The 16,125-nt window shown below is 42.5% G+C and overlaps 1 protein-coding gene across 1 annotated transcript; it reads left to right on the top strand.

Annotated features, from left to right (window-relative positions):
* The first annotated feature begins 454 nt into the window (after positions 1 to 454).
* On the top strand, positions 455 to 12,167 carry srek1 (splicing regulatory glutamine/lysine-rich protein 1). Its single transcript, XM_080848196.1, has 12 exons — positions 455 to 690; positions 1,672 to 1,805; positions 4,686 to 5,119; positions 5,480 to 5,650; positions 5,972 to 6,150; positions 6,306 to 6,436; positions 6,900 to 7,023; positions 8,478 to 8,585; positions 8,795 to 8,932; positions 9,063 to 9,134; positions 9,319 to 9,445; positions 10,379 to 12,167. Exons 1-12 carry the CDS (start codon positions 563 to 565, stop codon positions 10,535 to 10,537), a joined length of 1,905 nt encoding a protein of 634 aa, XP_080704322.1. The 5' UTR covers positions 455 to 562; the 3' UTR covers positions 10,538 to 12,167.
* The last annotated feature ends 3,958 nt before the right edge of the window (positions 12,168 to 16,125 follow it).

Consider the following 16,125-nt stretch of genomic DNA (forward strand, 5'->3'; position numbering starts at 1 on the left):
CCAAGTAATGACAGTTAGTGCTTTTTCTTTCTGGAATGAGACAGAAATTAGATACGAGTCAGAGATCATATTGCAAAATATCTATAACGTTCTAAAACGATGTAACTGGTAAGATACAATAAGTCTAAAATGTTTCCTTGTGTATGTTTCCTCTAATTGGACCTGTTAGTCAAGCTTACAGTGTTAAACTTACTTGACAAAACCAGTCTAACACTTTTATAATTAAATAGCCTACGATCTCTTACACAAAATAAGCCCGTTGCATTGGCTTTATTGACACAACACATGCATGTGACTGACCTTTTGCTGTACTGAAGTGGCAAACGCCTATTTCATATCCTATCACTCAAGGGTTCAAAACAAGCAGATCTTTCACATAACAGAAAAACCTCCAGTACGATAGAGGCGCTATTCTGAGTTGTGATGTATGCATCTGGCCTCTTCCACCACTGGGACAGCATTTATGCCATAAGCTCATACGATATTTGCTAGTTAGCTAGTTTACATTTATTCATCAAATTTTCTGTTAAAGCAGGTTATATATTGGTCCTTCGTGCAAAAAATGAGTGGAATTCCAGGCACCGCTGTAATACAGATAACCAATCTTTCATCAGCTGTGAGCAGCGAGCAAATGAGGACTCTTTTTGGTTTTCTCGGTGACATCGAAGAGTTGCGCCTATATCCCCCCGAGTAAGTGTGACGATAGCGCCATAGAAAATCAGAAAAGATCCGGGATTGTAACGTTACATACTGTTGTAGGCCGTACTAGAGAATTTCTAGTAGACAGGGCTCCGACCGTACTCACCAGTTGCTTTTGTAGTTCAATTTAACGTTACACAGGTTGTGTCCGAATGCATCTAAGTTAAACGTTGTCAAACGAACCTGATTTTGCAATGTTATCGTCTCTAACATTAACCAACCTACTCCAACCACATAGCTTACTGATTGTTTTTTAACGAACTGGACAGCTTTTCTTTATATTTATGGAGATATCTAAGCTATCTTGCCAACGTTATGGCCTCGATAACCATTTACCTTTTTCAGTAAATGACAGAAATATGTGTATTATTTAAATTAACATATCTGTCCGATTTATCTCAGTCACTGAACCTCTTATTCCAGCGACACATTCATTGGCTTTGGTGAGAGGTAGCTAGCTAGCTAGCTAGCTAGCTTGCAGGCTTCACTACTAGATAATGGGATGAGGAGTATGGCAGGGGTATGTAAAAAAAATCCCGTGAGTGTCTGTCGCTCTGACATAAAGAGACGCTGACGTCAAGGTTACTGACATCTCCTGTTTTAGCAAGGATACGAGATAACTGAACGAGCGGGTAGATTCGTCATTTACCTACTAGCAGACACTAGTCATTTGGTTTAAGTTAGTTTAGCTAGCTAATTATCCTTATGTCAGGTCCTGGAACGACTTCACGTCCCAATGGTACATATTCTGTGGATAGATGGTGTCAACAACTGCTTCTTTTATATTACTGATAACATCTCCTGTTTTAGCAAGGATACGAGATAACTGAACAAGGGGTTTGTAAAATGTCCCATGAGTGTCCTGACATTTGAGAGACGCTGACTTCAAGGTTACTGATATCTCTGTGGATAGATAGTGTCAACAACTGCTTCTTTTATATTACTGATTGAACTTTTTTCTGTCTTTTTCAGCAATGCCCCACTCTCTTTTTCCTCCAAAGTGTGTTACATAAAGTATCAAGATCCTTCCAGTGTTGGTGTGGCACAACATTTAACCAACACTGTGTTTATTGACAGAGCTCTGATTGTTGTGCCATGTGCCGAGGGTGAGTATATTTGAGTATATATGGGGTTTATAAATCACCCATCTAATGAATGTATTCAACTTTCAGTCTCTGAAACAGTGATGTATTTACTTCTACTCTAGATTTCTCTATCAGCTTTCTCTATCACTCCTTGAGCAGATCAAGCAGAGACGTGGCTTGCTCGTCTCTGTGGATGTATGGTCTCGTTTTTTTTTTTCTGAGGTGTCCTATTTATGGTCAGAGATGGGTTCATTGACCATAGCTTTTGTTTTTTTCTTTGAGAGGATGACTAGTTGCTATAGAAAGCTTTGTAATCACCATACTAAGGTAAAATCAGAGGTTTAACCATACAGTATTAGTATCTATTGCTACGTCTAATTTGGAACTGTTCAATTGACTTTCATATGATATTTTAGCGCCCAGCACAAAATCCACATCAGTATTAAAGGACTGTTAATGTTGAAGTGAAGTAGATGGACCAGTATAGTTAGACCGGAGCTTGTGGGTTACTCTCTGTCCTGTGAAATGATCTCCAAGGTCACAACCTTTTTCTGCTTTTCTGTTTTTAATGCAATTTACTGTTTATTGCGTTAGAAAGGCAGACAAGTGCGTTTTTAGACTTGGTGAAGATGACTCATTGCAAAACATGTAGCTAACCTCATCTTTTTCTCTCTTTTTATTATTTTTCTCTACATTTTTCTTTGAATTCCTCTGCCTTTTCTGTCCGAAAAACAACAATTGCATATTGTGATAAGAAAACTCAGGCAACCACAGCAACAACCACAACAACAACAACAAAATCTCACCCAGTTATCATGACTTCACGTCCCTGAAATGCTTGTCCTCGTGACTTGGTGCTGCTAGATGGCTACTGAGTTTATTAATTTGGTTTTGTGTGTTTTTTCTGTGTGATTATGTGTGCATATCAGATGACTAGACTGGCCCAGCTGTTACACTACACTAGCCTGAGTCAGGCATTGTTTTCCAAGCCACTATCCCCGCTGGGGCCAGCGCAGCCTTCAAGGGGGGGATGTGACCAGGAGAATAGCTGCCGAACCTTCCAAGATGGACACCTTGTCTCTATTTATTTTCTTTTTTTTCTTTGTTTGTTTTGTTATTTTTCTCTCTCTCTCTCTCTCTCTCTCTCTCTCTCTCTCTCTCTCTCTCTCTCTCTTCTTTCTCATGTTGTCCCTTGTTTGCCTATGGTACAGACAGCTCTTTTGCATACCTCTCCTCATTGTGTTTTTTTTTCTTTAGTTTTTTTCCTCTGTTTTTCTCTTTCTGTCCCCCCCCCCCCCCCCCCCCTTGTCCACCCTTCCCATCCGTTCCAATCCTGATTTTCCCCGATCCCACCGTTGCAACCTTTATCGTGGTTTTTTTATTTTTTTTATTTTTTTTTTATTTTATGCTGTCTAGGTTGACCTGGCACCCCAGTACTTAGGGTGGGTGTTTGAGTCGTACCTGGGCTTCTAAGAGATGACTAACCCACTCTGTTCTCTCTCTCTCTGTCTTTCTTCCTTTATCTCTCTTTTCATCTCTCTATTCTGCCTCTCTCCCTCTTTGTCAATTTCTCTATTTATTTATTTATTTATGAACTGTTAGCAATAATAAGGTTAGGATTGCACTTGATTTTATCAGAGAGAAATATCTATAAATAACCCCACGTTTAACAAACATCGCTACAGTCTTTTATAAATAGTCTATGGTAGGATACATGTTCTCAACACTTTGGAACTCACTTTGGTGTTAGGGACAAAATTTGACTGTATGCACTTTTTAACAAATGTGTTGTCTTGACACATTTAAGTTGATCGACTGCATGATCTTTCTCCTAATATAGACCCAGGGCTATGGGAGATAGTATGGTCATTTTCATAAATTTCACAAATACAGTCTGTCCTCCACTTGCTCTTGTTGCTGTAGTTGAGTTTGTTTAGATGTGATTCTTCTTAAGCCCCAACTTGTCATGTTGTTAGCTTTTCCTAATTCCTAATTCCACCAAAAGCCATTGCTGTGGTAGCAATTCTTCACTGCTATAAAAAAAACAAAAATAACTCTTTAGTCTGTAGCACGTCAACCACTTTCATTTGTCCTTCAAGGATAACTGACGAGTTAGGGCTAAAAGATATCCTACTCTTTCCTTTTTTTTCTCTTTCTTTCCTTTTTTTAACTGCAGATTTTGGGGGGACATTTTCCGAACCCTTCCACCAACGCCTCTTTAAAAATGTTCTTCTTTTCTGTATCTGATGTCTGTGTGCTATTAGTGATGCAGCCAACATGAACGGTTGTCTTGTGTTGCACACCCCCCTATCCAACACTGCGAAACGATCGCCCCAGGGAGAAAAGCGCCCATGCTTGATATCGCATGGTTCATGACCAATAAGTTTCCAGTACAGGTGACCCTTAACCTCCAAGTGTTCATCTCATTCTCCACGTTTGTTTTGATCTTTTTTTTATTTTTCTAAAAAAAGATGATGTGGGGTAACAAGAAGGCAATCCAGATTTTCTTTTGGGACAAGAAAAAGAAAAAATTTGAATTTAAAGTAGTGCTTTGTGTTGATATGGTAAATGGCTGAGAAAAGAGTTAGGTAAAAAAAAAAAAAAAATGTATTTTTCTTAGCCATTGTCGTACGTTTTTGTCTGGAATATAATACAAAATACAAGGCAAAAGTTGAGTTTCAGTGAGAGGGATTGGAGATTTCAGCTTGATGGTTAACACGGGTGCTGCACTAGTAGACCTCAGCCAATAGAGTTTCGGGTTGTGGGAGGGTGGTTGTTGTTTTCTCTGTGTCTCTCTCTGTCTCTCTCTCTGTCAGTGCAGTCAGTAGAGCAGACAGAAGAACTGGGGGGTTCACGCCTCTTCCAGTGTCGTGTGCTAACGCCTGTGCTCTTGCCCTGCAGGGAAGATTCCGGAAGAGACCAAGGCACTCTCGCTTTTGGCGCCCAGCGCTCCAGTGACCAACCTGCTGCCAGGAGGAGGTGGTCTCTTGTCAGGAGGAGGTGGTCTCTTGCCAGGAGGAGGTGGTCTTTTGCCAGGAGGAGGTGGACTCTTGCCAGGAGGAGGTGGACTCTTGCCAGGAGGAGGTGGTCTCTTGCCAGGAGGAGGTGGTCTCTTGTCAGGAGGAGGGGGACTCTTGCCAGGAGGAGGTGGTCTCTTGCCAGGAGGAGGTGGTCTCTTGCCAGGAGGAGGTGGTCTCTTGCCAGGAGGAGGGGGACTCTTGCCAGGAGGAGGTGGTCTCTTGCCAGGAGGAGGTGGTCTCTTGCCAGGAGGAGGTGGTCTCTTGTCAGGAGGAGGGGGGCTCCTGCCCATTCCCGCCCCCACCCCAGTCCAGAATGTATGTGTTTGTTTTTGCTTGTTTTCTTTAAATTATTTGTTTGTTCAGTCACTCCTTCATTCATGCACTGGTAAGGGTCAGGGTGAAAAGGGGGTTTTGTTTGGCAAGACTTAGGATTGTGTGGCTCCGGCTTCCATGTTTATGACGTTAAATCCTTTTTTTTAATGATGCACTTGAAAACAAAAATCTCTTAAAGCGGGCCCCCAAACAGTTAAAAGTTATATTAAATCCATCCTTTCTGACTTGGCTACATTTTCTGGATAGGTCATGTACAGTGTCCATTTGTGTGCACAGTATTGTCATCGATCTAATAGATGATCTGAGACTGACTTGTCTGACTTTGGGGGGGGGGGGTGGTAGCGCTCAGTGAGTCTCCCTGTGGCAAGCTTGGCGCCGGCGCTGCAGGCTGTGCTGGACCCTTCTCTCAGTGGCCTTGGGGGCGTCTCGCAGGCTCCTCTCATGGGGAATGTGGACCCATCCAAAGTCGACGAGATCAGGAGGACCGTCTACGTGGGAAACCTGAACTCCCAGGTAAGTGGATATTGTCTTTCAATCTCCTAGTCTTTGAATGTTCTAGGTAAATGTACTCTAAGGAGTGATGATATGAAAAAACTGTAGAAGTAGATCCCTGTAGTACTTGGTAGCCTTTTTGTGTTAACTAGACAGTTGTACTGCGACAAAGAGGTAATTTGGTCAAACCCATACATCTGAACCAACTGAGATGTAAGTGGCGTGATTTGTTCAAACAGACAATTTGAACGATTTTGGTCCTTAAGCTTTCATTGTAAAATAGTCTTCTGTTCTAAATTTGAAGACCAGGCTTGAAAGTACTGTTAACTCTTGCAAATGCAGACTACAACTGCTGAGCAGCTGCTGGAGTACTTCAAGCAGGTGGGAGAGGTGAAGTTTGTACGAATGGCCGGCGATGAGACGCAGCCCACGCGCTTCGCTTTCGTGGAGTTCTCTGACCAGGACTCAGTCTCCAGGGCCTTGACCTTCAATGGAGTCATGTTTGGAGATAGACCACTAAAGTAAGTGCATCCAATCATAGTTCTCAATTTGTAGTTGTGTGTGACCTTGACGGCCCACCTTTCCTATAAAGTTCATTACAAGGCTTGTGTCTCTGCTGTTATTTTTGGTTTAAACTGCGACTGGTTAGTTTACATTGCCTTGTGACCTTCCATAGGATCAACCATTCCAACAACGCCATTGTGAAGCCCCCAGAGCTCACCCCCCAGGCAGCCGCCAAAGAGCTGGAGGACGTGATGAAGCGAGTCCGCGAGGCCCAGTCAGCCATCGTTGCTGCAATCGAACCAGGTAACACAAACATAAGTTCTAAAATTACAATAGTGGTAGCAATTCGATTTCAACATTGACACAGGAAAAAACATTACTTGTGTTGGTAACCATGCCCATGGCCTTGTTCTAGTTAAAGCAAATTAAAACATCCTCAATTTGTCAAACAATTCAAACACAAAATGGTTAGCCATCACCAGCAACCACCGATCCCTCTTTGTCTTCTAACTGCTCATATGTAGATACGAGGGGCACATTTTAAGCTAACAATAACATTGAATCACAATCATAGTTACAGGTATACACCATCAAAAACATAGTTATGAATACTATAGTCCATTTTTGCTTATAAATACATGGTACCTTTAACTACATCTACAACTGTAACTAACTCCTTCTATAACGGTTTCAGTGCTATATATGTTATCCGGTTGGTTGATTGGTTTGTGTGTTGGTGGTTTGATAGTTGATGTGTTTCATGCAGAAGTTGAAGAGTGTACCTCGAGTCGACCCAGACGTTCCAAGAGGTCCCATTCTCGGTCCCGGTCCAGGTCACCTTCTCGCTCACGGTCCCGTACCAGAAGGAAGCGCTCACAGTCGAGGCACAGGTAGGATAAGCTGGCTGGGGTTAAGGAGGAAGGTGCTCAATTTAATCCTGTTAAATCATGGGCTGTGTTCAGATAGTCTTTTTTGTTCAGGAATGTTCCTAACTGGGTGAAATGACCCGGTAGCGGCGCATCGCTGTAAACCTAGGGGAAACACTGGACGTTATTAAGTTACAGAGTTAGTTAGACAACACTAGCTTGTTAGCTTGCATGCTACGTGACACCAGAGAAGTTGATGATACCTCATTTCACGGGATGTGAAACGTTATGTCACAAGCCCACGCTATCTGTACATGGCTCACTTTTGCATTTATGGAATTTATACAGCTAACTTGGCTATAACGTTACATAGATGAGTCTAGAAATCCTAGAAGGGACGTTACTAAACTGTAAGTCAGTTAACCAAGGTTAGCTTGCAAAGTGAGCCAAGCATGCTACGTGACACCAGAGAAGTTGATGATGCCTCATTTGACCCGATGTGAAACGTTATGTCACGAGCTCACTCGATCTACATGGCTTACTTTTCCATATGTGGAATTTATACAGCTAACTTGGCAATAACGTTACATAGATTAGTCTAGAAATCCTAGAAGGGACGTTATTAAACTGTAAGTCAGTTAACCAACGTTAGTAAGCCAAGCTGCATTTCCAGAGTGTAGTTGTTCAAGTTCAAGGAGGTACTGTTCAAGTATGAAAATTGTGACGTGAAAATATAAATAAATCTGCCATATTTGAAACCATTTTAGTTTCATGAGTGAATGTCTATTTCTAAAATGATACAAATCAAGTCTGTAATGTCCTGTATTTACAGCAATACCCTAGCATAATAACAGATACATTTTTGTACAGGAGAGCCTTTTCAATAATTAAAAAGCTGAGGTGTATATATCGGTATCGGCATCGGCAATCGGCCAAAATGAGCTTGTAAATATCGGCATATCAGATATCGGCTAAAATTCAATATCGTGTATCCCTACCAATAGGGCTCCATTACCAGCCTGTAGCGAAGGGAAAGAGCAGTCACCCCACCTGGACTTGAACCCGGGTGCCATAGGCTCGATGGCATGGCAGTCAGAGGTCATACTCATCTGTAGTGATGGCACATCGTCACACAGTCCATTACGGCAACAACATTTAAAGACTCATATCAGGAACATCCACCGGCGCATAATTACGTAACCTAGTGTTAGTGCAGTCGGATTCTTTTAACACCGCGGTTATCTTTTCCTAAGACTTTATGAATTTTTCTTTTCATTTCCTTAACCTCATGACGTTTTCCATCAATGTCAAGGAAAAGTGATATCCGACCAAAGTCTATCCGACCGCAGCCATGCAGCTCAGGCAATATGTTGGAAGTTTACTAGATGTTTACAAGGCAAAAGTGGAGGTTGAAAATAACAACAGATGTCCTTGTGACTAGCTTGTACTAATAGTTTTTGTCTTTTTCTTTTGCTCAGGAGCAAAACGTCCCAGAAGTCGCGTCATGGGGACTCACACAGTTCCCGCGGTTCCCACAGGAGGCGCACTCGCTCTAGAGACAGGAAACACAGCCGCAGCCGCTCCAGGTCCGCCATGTTACACAATCTAATTTCTATCTAGACATTTATGGCATTGTGAAAGGCAAACAATATTCTTAGACAGAACCTTAACTTGCCTAAACCTAATGAGTTGTCATTATGAACGTCTCAGTGATGTGGGACAACATTCAGAGTACATGACTTCATTTAATTGTGTTATCCTAAGTAACATATAATGCTTCCCACGGTGATATCAGGGACAGACGGAAAGAGAAGGACGGGAGGGCCCGGAATAAAAATGTCGACTGGAACAGGGATGACCGACGGAAAGAGAAACGCGTGCGAACACCCCCGAAAAGCTACGGCGGGTCCCAAAAATCACGCAGCACAAGCAGGTGCGCAGACCTGAAGAAAATGTCATAACCCTGGTGCTTCTTTTATGATGACTGTGTTGTGGCCTGTCTGTCTGCTTTTGGTCAGATTAAGTCTGCTTTCATAAATGTTGCCTTGTCTTTGGTTTTTCAGAGGCCCTAGAAAACGAAGCCGAACTCGATCCAGGTCCCCAAGAAGGAAAGCCAAATCCCCCACACCAAAGAGGTAAGACCTGGCGATGGAACACTGTTATAATGCCCAGACATATGCCTAATAAAATATGTTTAATGTGTGTGAAAAACACACAAACCATTGTACTACGTATTAACTCACTAATGTTTAGCTGTCCTTAGCCATTACACATACACTGCTGTAATGTTTAATGTCTTCTCTGCTCTTTTTCCGTCAGAGGAAAGAAGGACAAGAAGCGGGAGAAGACCCGAGACAGCAGCCGGGACCAGAGGGAGCCCTCTAACTCCCGGCGGATGACCAGTCGAGACAAAGACAGACAGGATAACAAGGCCAAGCCTGTGCAGGTGAGAGAAGCACACTAAAGCTGCTGCAGGACTGATGAGTAGTGAGCTGGAGTAGGTCTCATGGCCCATAGACCAGCACTGGAGACCCTTGTGGGCAACCGTCTTTGTAAAAAGTAATGTAGGAATACAATCGGATTGAATATCTTCAACATAGCTGAGCTTTCCTTGGTCGTACCCGTACTTTGAATCAGCAACCAATTATGTTTCACTACAACTTCACCTTCAGCAGATTTCTGAATGTGGCCTCAACAAAATGTACTTTTACAAAAATGTACAAAAATGCATTTGTGAGCCTCACCTTTTTTTTGTCGTTTTTAAGCAGTGTCTTGTTTACCGCTGAAGTATGAAACTAGTCTTATTTAGGTCTCTTTACTCATGGCCTCATTGTAAGGAAAAATCTGTCACAGTTGTGGTCGATGGTGAAGAGTGACCTAGTTTTCAGTTTTTAAAGAAAAAGGGAACAAAAAAACAAAGATGTACTGATAAACAGAAAGCTTTAAGGGGACTTTCACCACAATCGCAGTCGGTCTGCCTGTCTGTCTGTCAGGTTTGAAATGGCTTTCTGCAAATGCTGTCTTTGTCACCTGTCTCCATTGCATTGATGAGCTTTTGTCATGTCGCACCAGAAGAGATCATGACTGTCCTCGTATTGGCTCATAACCGTGAAGGGTCCCTTTTCAGTAGACCCTTGTTGTGTGCCATTGCTGTTACAGTTTTATGAGTTCTTGTTCATTCTTGTTAAACAGAAAAAAGTTAATTCAAAGGGTGAAAAAGAGAAAAACCTTAACTTTGTAAGTCTGAAAAAAGAAAATCAGACTTATATAGTCTCTAATATAGTTTTTTTTTTACAAAATGTACCATTGTTCTTTGAGTAGTGCACTTATGGGTCTGAGGACTTGAGGAGGTTGGTGATGTGTCTGGTGTTTGTTTCAGGTGGAGCGTGACTACGACAACGAGGAGAAGGAGTACGAGAGCGATGCATCGGGATCGGCCAGCGAGGATATGTCGCCCGCGGCGCAGCACAACGGCAGCTACGGCAGCCGGAATGGTGATGACGACGATGAGTTGCCCATGGCAGAGGCGACTGCGTGAAACAGACACACACACACACACACACACACACACACACATACATACACACACATACATACACAAACATACGCACAAAGTCAAACAGAAGTTCCCTGCTACTCCTTGTGAAGTGCTTTGTCCCTTGCTTCGTCCCCTAGTACTGTACTGATGATGCCCGTGTGAGAATTGTTAGAAGCGGCCTCCTCCCTTCTTCCCAAAGCTTCTTGCTGCTGTGAAATCCTCTCCTTGTCATATGATATTCATATGGGAAAAATGGACCTGAAAATGTACAGCTTTTTTGTTGTTAATGGGTAGAACTTTACTGTATGAACTCTATTGAAGTGTTTTTCCCCCATGTTTATTTTTATTTCTCCTACTTTTATTCTAAGCAGTTATGTTGTGTGTGTGTGTGTGTGTGTTTTCTGAAGATCTGTCTGGCTTTACCCTTAGCTTTTTTTTGTTCCTCCTTTTTTTACTGAAACTGTAACTGAGTCTATGTGGTTCTCTGCTAGACAGATATTTAGTCTGTGTTAATATCAGAGTTTAGTTTCTGTGTTTTTGAAGCAGAATGGTGTTCTCAGAACTTCAGACAGACCTTTAAATCTTAATGGCATGCCAGGTAACCAGGCTGTCAACATGAAGAGGCTTATTCTATATTGAGAAAATGTTGAAATATGAGGTTGAGGTATGGAAGGAAAAAGTGCCTAGACCAAGATTGTATAAAATAATATACTGCTATAAAAATCTGTGAAGATTAACATTAGTTTTTAAGAATGCATATATTTGTATGCATTAATCAATGCATAAATAAAGATAGAGGGCCACAGTTTAAGGATTCTGTTTTTGTTTTTCTTTCTCCCCCCCCCCCCCCAAACTTGAGAGACTTTCTTGGATCACGACTGTCAAGGTCCCCCGATCTCCAAATGTTTTGTTTAATGCTGTTTTATGTACTAATCCTTTAATTTTTTATACAGTATTGTGTTCAGCTAATTCAGTCACTCCCCTCTGTTACTATTATAGTACTACTATGCTCTTGCTACCTGGGTGTGGAGTATTGATACGAGAACCAGAACAGTGTGGTTGGCTCTACTTTTGTGAATTCAGGGAGACAGACCAGGACATGGCAGACTCATATACAGTCAGGGGCACTCAATTACCAAGAGACTATAGCGAGCCATCACCCCACCCAGCTTTGAACCTGGGACTACGGGGGACTTAACCTACACTCTTGACTGCAACGCCAAACAGACAGAACCGTTGGTATGGCAATCAGACTGCATACTCTGCATACTCAGAGACATTTTTACAAAAGTACTTTTTATTGAAGCGGCATTAAAAGAAAGTCTTTTACTCGGATCACACCAAGGTTTCAGCAAAGATTTTTCTTCTTTTTTTGTCAGCAGAAACTATTAATGGTGTTGTAAGGGCATTTCTGTTTGTCTCTGCCATTTGTACATTTGCAGAGGTGTTTGAGACTCTTGCCATTGGATACTACAAAGGGGAGTTCCCCAGAGGTAAACATGGTTTAGGACAGTTAATGGCATCTTGAGCGTGTGGGATTTGTGCTCCTCCCAAACCTTGTCATTTTGAGAAAAAAGTGAAAAAATACTGTCTGTCACCAGAATGGACTTTCCTAATTAAAATTATAATAAAGAGCTTTGATTTAAATGAAGTGCTTCTTTATTTTGACACAACACACATTTATCCTTAACAGTGACATTTTGGTCTTTGTTATTGCTGTATTTCTGACAACACCAGCTCTTGTTGATATGTACTTCAGATGAAAAGCAGAAGTCTCACTCATTTAGGGAGTGTGAGTGAAAAGGTCAGTTTTTAAACTGTTTTGAGGCAATAGGCATTATTCAGTCAGTGTTAAGCTTTGCGAGGGCCACAGTGACTGAATGCTTGGGAAACGTTTCTGCATACATTATATAGTCTAATCTTGTTTTTTCTTTTTCCGACAGCTTTCACAATCTTGATTACTCCTGTCATCTGTCCCTTGCCTTATCCAGCAGCTTGGAATTGGCTAGAAAGAGCTGACTAGAGCATAGAGGTCTGTTCGCTCCCAGTTTCATGTGACCCATCCCTGCTTGGCTGTGACATGTCGAAATCGGACTGGTGGACATAGTCCAGCCCTGCTGGTGGAGGGCAGATCGGCACCAAGCTCACAGCCTTGCAAGGATGGCACTCTGCCTGGGTGGCGATGGTGGCCTGCTGGAACAGCTCCATGGTGGTGTAGTCACTCATGAAAGCCACTGCTGGCTTGGGATCACAACCAGCCAGGGCTGTGGCTGCAGCTACAGCCGTCTCTGTCCTTTGGCAGGGTGTATCTGTGAAGCCTGTCACGCCCAAGTCTGTGCCAGTACCCTCCAGAGGTGTGGAGCCTGTCTCAGCGACGTACATCCCAGTAGATGGAAGACATTCCTGGTGTTCTGTCCCACCAGTCGGACTCCTCACCATATCGCCACCGCTGAAGCCCTGACCTGATCCGTACAGGAGAGAGCATGCTGCTGCATGTCTCTGCTCCATCTCCATGAGGTACAGAGGCCCAGAGTCCCAGTGCTCGTGAGTTTGCAGATCGTCCATTGGTGCCTGTGGACAGAATGATGTAAAGTTTTACCCCGTTATGTCATGTTTTTGGTCTGCTTTTGTTTATTTTTTTTCACTGACCCCCCTGCCACTCACCAGCTCATACTCTCTGTTGATTTTCTGAATGGCACTGCTGTTGCCCGGGTTTGGCATGCTTGGCCACAAAACCCCTTTGACCCTAGAAGGATGGTAAGAGAATGACTGTTGCGGCACTAAAATTATACAAAACCTGTCCACGTTTCACTTGTAGGGTGAGTAAACGGATAGAAAGTGGAAGCTATTTATCACAGCAGATGAAAGACGACAGAATCATCTAGATATGTCAGGGTTTTTGTAGGTTTACCTATTGAATAAGCGAAAGCAGAGATGAACTGCAACCAGCAGCACTGCAGTTACGGTGATGACTCCTGCCAAGATCCAACCGCTAAGAACAACAGGAGCTATGCCAGGGGGACATTTTCAATACAACTGTGAGGTTCCCATGGATTCATTTTGTGTGTTAGAATTGTGTATGAACTGTAATACATATATAATGACTATTATATATGTATAATATAAACTATATAAACTAATGACGGTAAACATTTTAAGAGATGTCTAGTCTAACTCAAGTATGACCCCAATGTTCCAATGGTGTGCTAGAATTACCTGATGGATTAGTTTCAAAGTACAAGGGGGAACTGCGCTTTCCCTCTCCTTTGGATGTGTAGGCTGCCACTTCAACCTGGTAGTCTCTCCCACTCTTCAGACTTGAGAGCTTACAACTGTAGACCACAGGACCCAAGGTGAAGTCTACGAGATGACAGTGCAATCGATGACAGTGTACCAGTGGCACTAGAGATGGGACATCTACTACTACCACAGCTACAGTTAACACCAACATTCATCATTCCTCTTGAGGTTTGAGTCCTTCAGGAAGGAGGCTACAACTGAAACCAGGTATGGCTTTGTATTCAAATCTGCCCAATTATAAAGTCATGCAAAGAATGTAATGTATGTATGAAGTAATGTAAGTTATTTAATGTGAGTAGGTAAAGTATGTTAAGTCGTCTATGTGATGTGAACCAATTAAATTCATTCTCACCTGACTTAATGCTTCCATTGGTGTAGTGGAGGATATAGCCACGCAGAAAGCCATGCAGCTCCTCCTCTGGTACCGGGAGCCATGTGATGATCACGGAGCTGTCCGTAACGTGCGAGTGGCTGACATTCTGTGGAGCACTGATCGGAGCTGCAGTGCAAGCAAGACATGAGAGACAATCAGCTGTGGCTCTCGCTTCCAGGAACGGCAAGAATGCTGTGCATGCAAGAAATGGTCACAGTGGAAGTTGCACTGGAGAGACAGGCTGTGAGTCTCTCCACCGCCATGCAACCCTGCACAAAGACTTAAACAAACAGTATATTCCTTTAAAAAGACATACATTAAAAATGAACAGAGCCAATAGGGGTGGGATGGTATCTTAAGATGAAAGTGTAACATAACATAAAGATCTATGTAACTGTTAAGATTGTTGCCCTATTGTATTGTTACTTAGGAGGTTGCACATTATCCCAGACTTTAACTGTACTGATTTACTGACCCAAATCCTTAAATATAACATTATTTTACGTGCTTTGACTGTACACCTTTGATATCTTACTCACTTCCTTCCAGTAAGTACCCTTCTGTCCATCCACATGTGATGTCACTGTTGTTAAGTTGCCTGAGGTTGCAGGTATCATCTTTGTATGGCTTAACGTGCAGGAAAAATATGTATCTCTTGTAGGGATGGAAAGATGTTTCTAATGGGGCATAAAACAAGCATACAGTATGTGTGGACAACGGTCAGTTTAATGATTCAGTTGGTTTTCTATGAAGTTGTTGCACAGCACATTTACAAAACTTGCATAATTGAGGTTTTGTACTAGCATATTACACAGTTTAGCCTATTACACAGTGTTCTGAATACTGAACAAATAAGTTTTCACTTTATGTAATGGTTTAATGGCCCAGTACCTTCCTCAATGTCAATTGTACTATGGTTTTTGCTTGAGAAGAAGGACTTGAATGCCGCTGTGCCGTCTCCCCTCTTCAGGAACCATTCCACAGTGTAACACTCGGATGCATTTATCAGGCTGTCACTCCACGAGAGGTTAAAACTGTGATTGCTGTTGAACACCACCCCCAAGGCCCCACTGCGTTCTGCAAAGACAGCAACACTAGTAGTTCTTTCCTGTGTTTGTACTTCGAGCAGAAATAACATCAATGAAAAACTCGTATGCTCACACACACATGCTCACATGCATGTAATCACTAGACAACCCAAACAGTCATAATGCCTTCGCTCTCTACCCCCTTCACCACAGTACCCTCGAAGGCCCCTTTTCTGAAAGGGAGGAAGTATGTAGACAGCTGTATGTATGCCACATACCCGTGTCTTCCAGGGCTGGCTCTATGGCCCAGGGCGTCCATGGCGACTGTGAGATGTTGTTGCTCGAGTAGATGCTGATATTATAGGCCGAGTGGGAGAGAAGGAGGCTGATGGACGTGTCCCTGCTGTCCAATGTGAAGGTCTCGCTGAACTCCTTAGACACCTTCTGCACTCTCACGTTGTGTTGACTCACACCCAGAGACGATGGAGACTACATGCGATGGGTCACGGTGGGAGTGGAAATAAGACAGACACATGAGAGCCTGCTGTGCACTATGAGCTTAGTGTGCCATTGTAAAGTGTGTTAGAGAGAACCTGTAATATGCTATTTAATATACAGTATATTATAAAAAAGTACATCTATACATCTATATATCTATCTATCTATCTATCCATCTATCTATCTATCTATCTATCAGCAATGATGGGATAAGCATGTGAGGTAGAGAGATCTGGGCTTTGTGTGGCCTCCAAAATACAGAAGGAATATAACTTATTAAAATGTCCTCATGTGTAAGACACATTGGGGGGATTAAATCTTAAATTACATATTTGCCAAGTATTATTGGGTCTGAATCCTGCAATTGAAATATGTCTTGTGTACAACTG

Source organism: Sprattus sprattus (genome assembly GCF_963457725.1).
Source record: "Sprattus sprattus genome assembly, chromosome: 11".
Classification (NCBI taxonomy): domain Eukaryota; kingdom Metazoa; phylum Chordata; class Actinopteri; order Clupeiformes; family Clupeidae; genus Sprattus; species Sprattus sprattus.

Bases quoted from the DNA above. Each gene is read 5' to 3' on its own strand.
- srek1 (XM_080848196.1), top strand. From the start codon at position 563: ATGAGTGGAATTCCAGGCACCGCTGTAATACAGATAACCAATCTTTCA. The intron at 6,151-6,305 runs GTAAGTGCATCC...GACCTTCCATAG, and splicing joins TTTGGAGATAGACCACTAAA to GATCAACCATTCCAACAACG. The intron at 9,135-9,318 runs GTAAGACCTGGC...TTTTTCCGTCAG, and splicing joins AAATCCCCCACACCAAAGAG to AGGAAAGAAGGACAAGAAGC.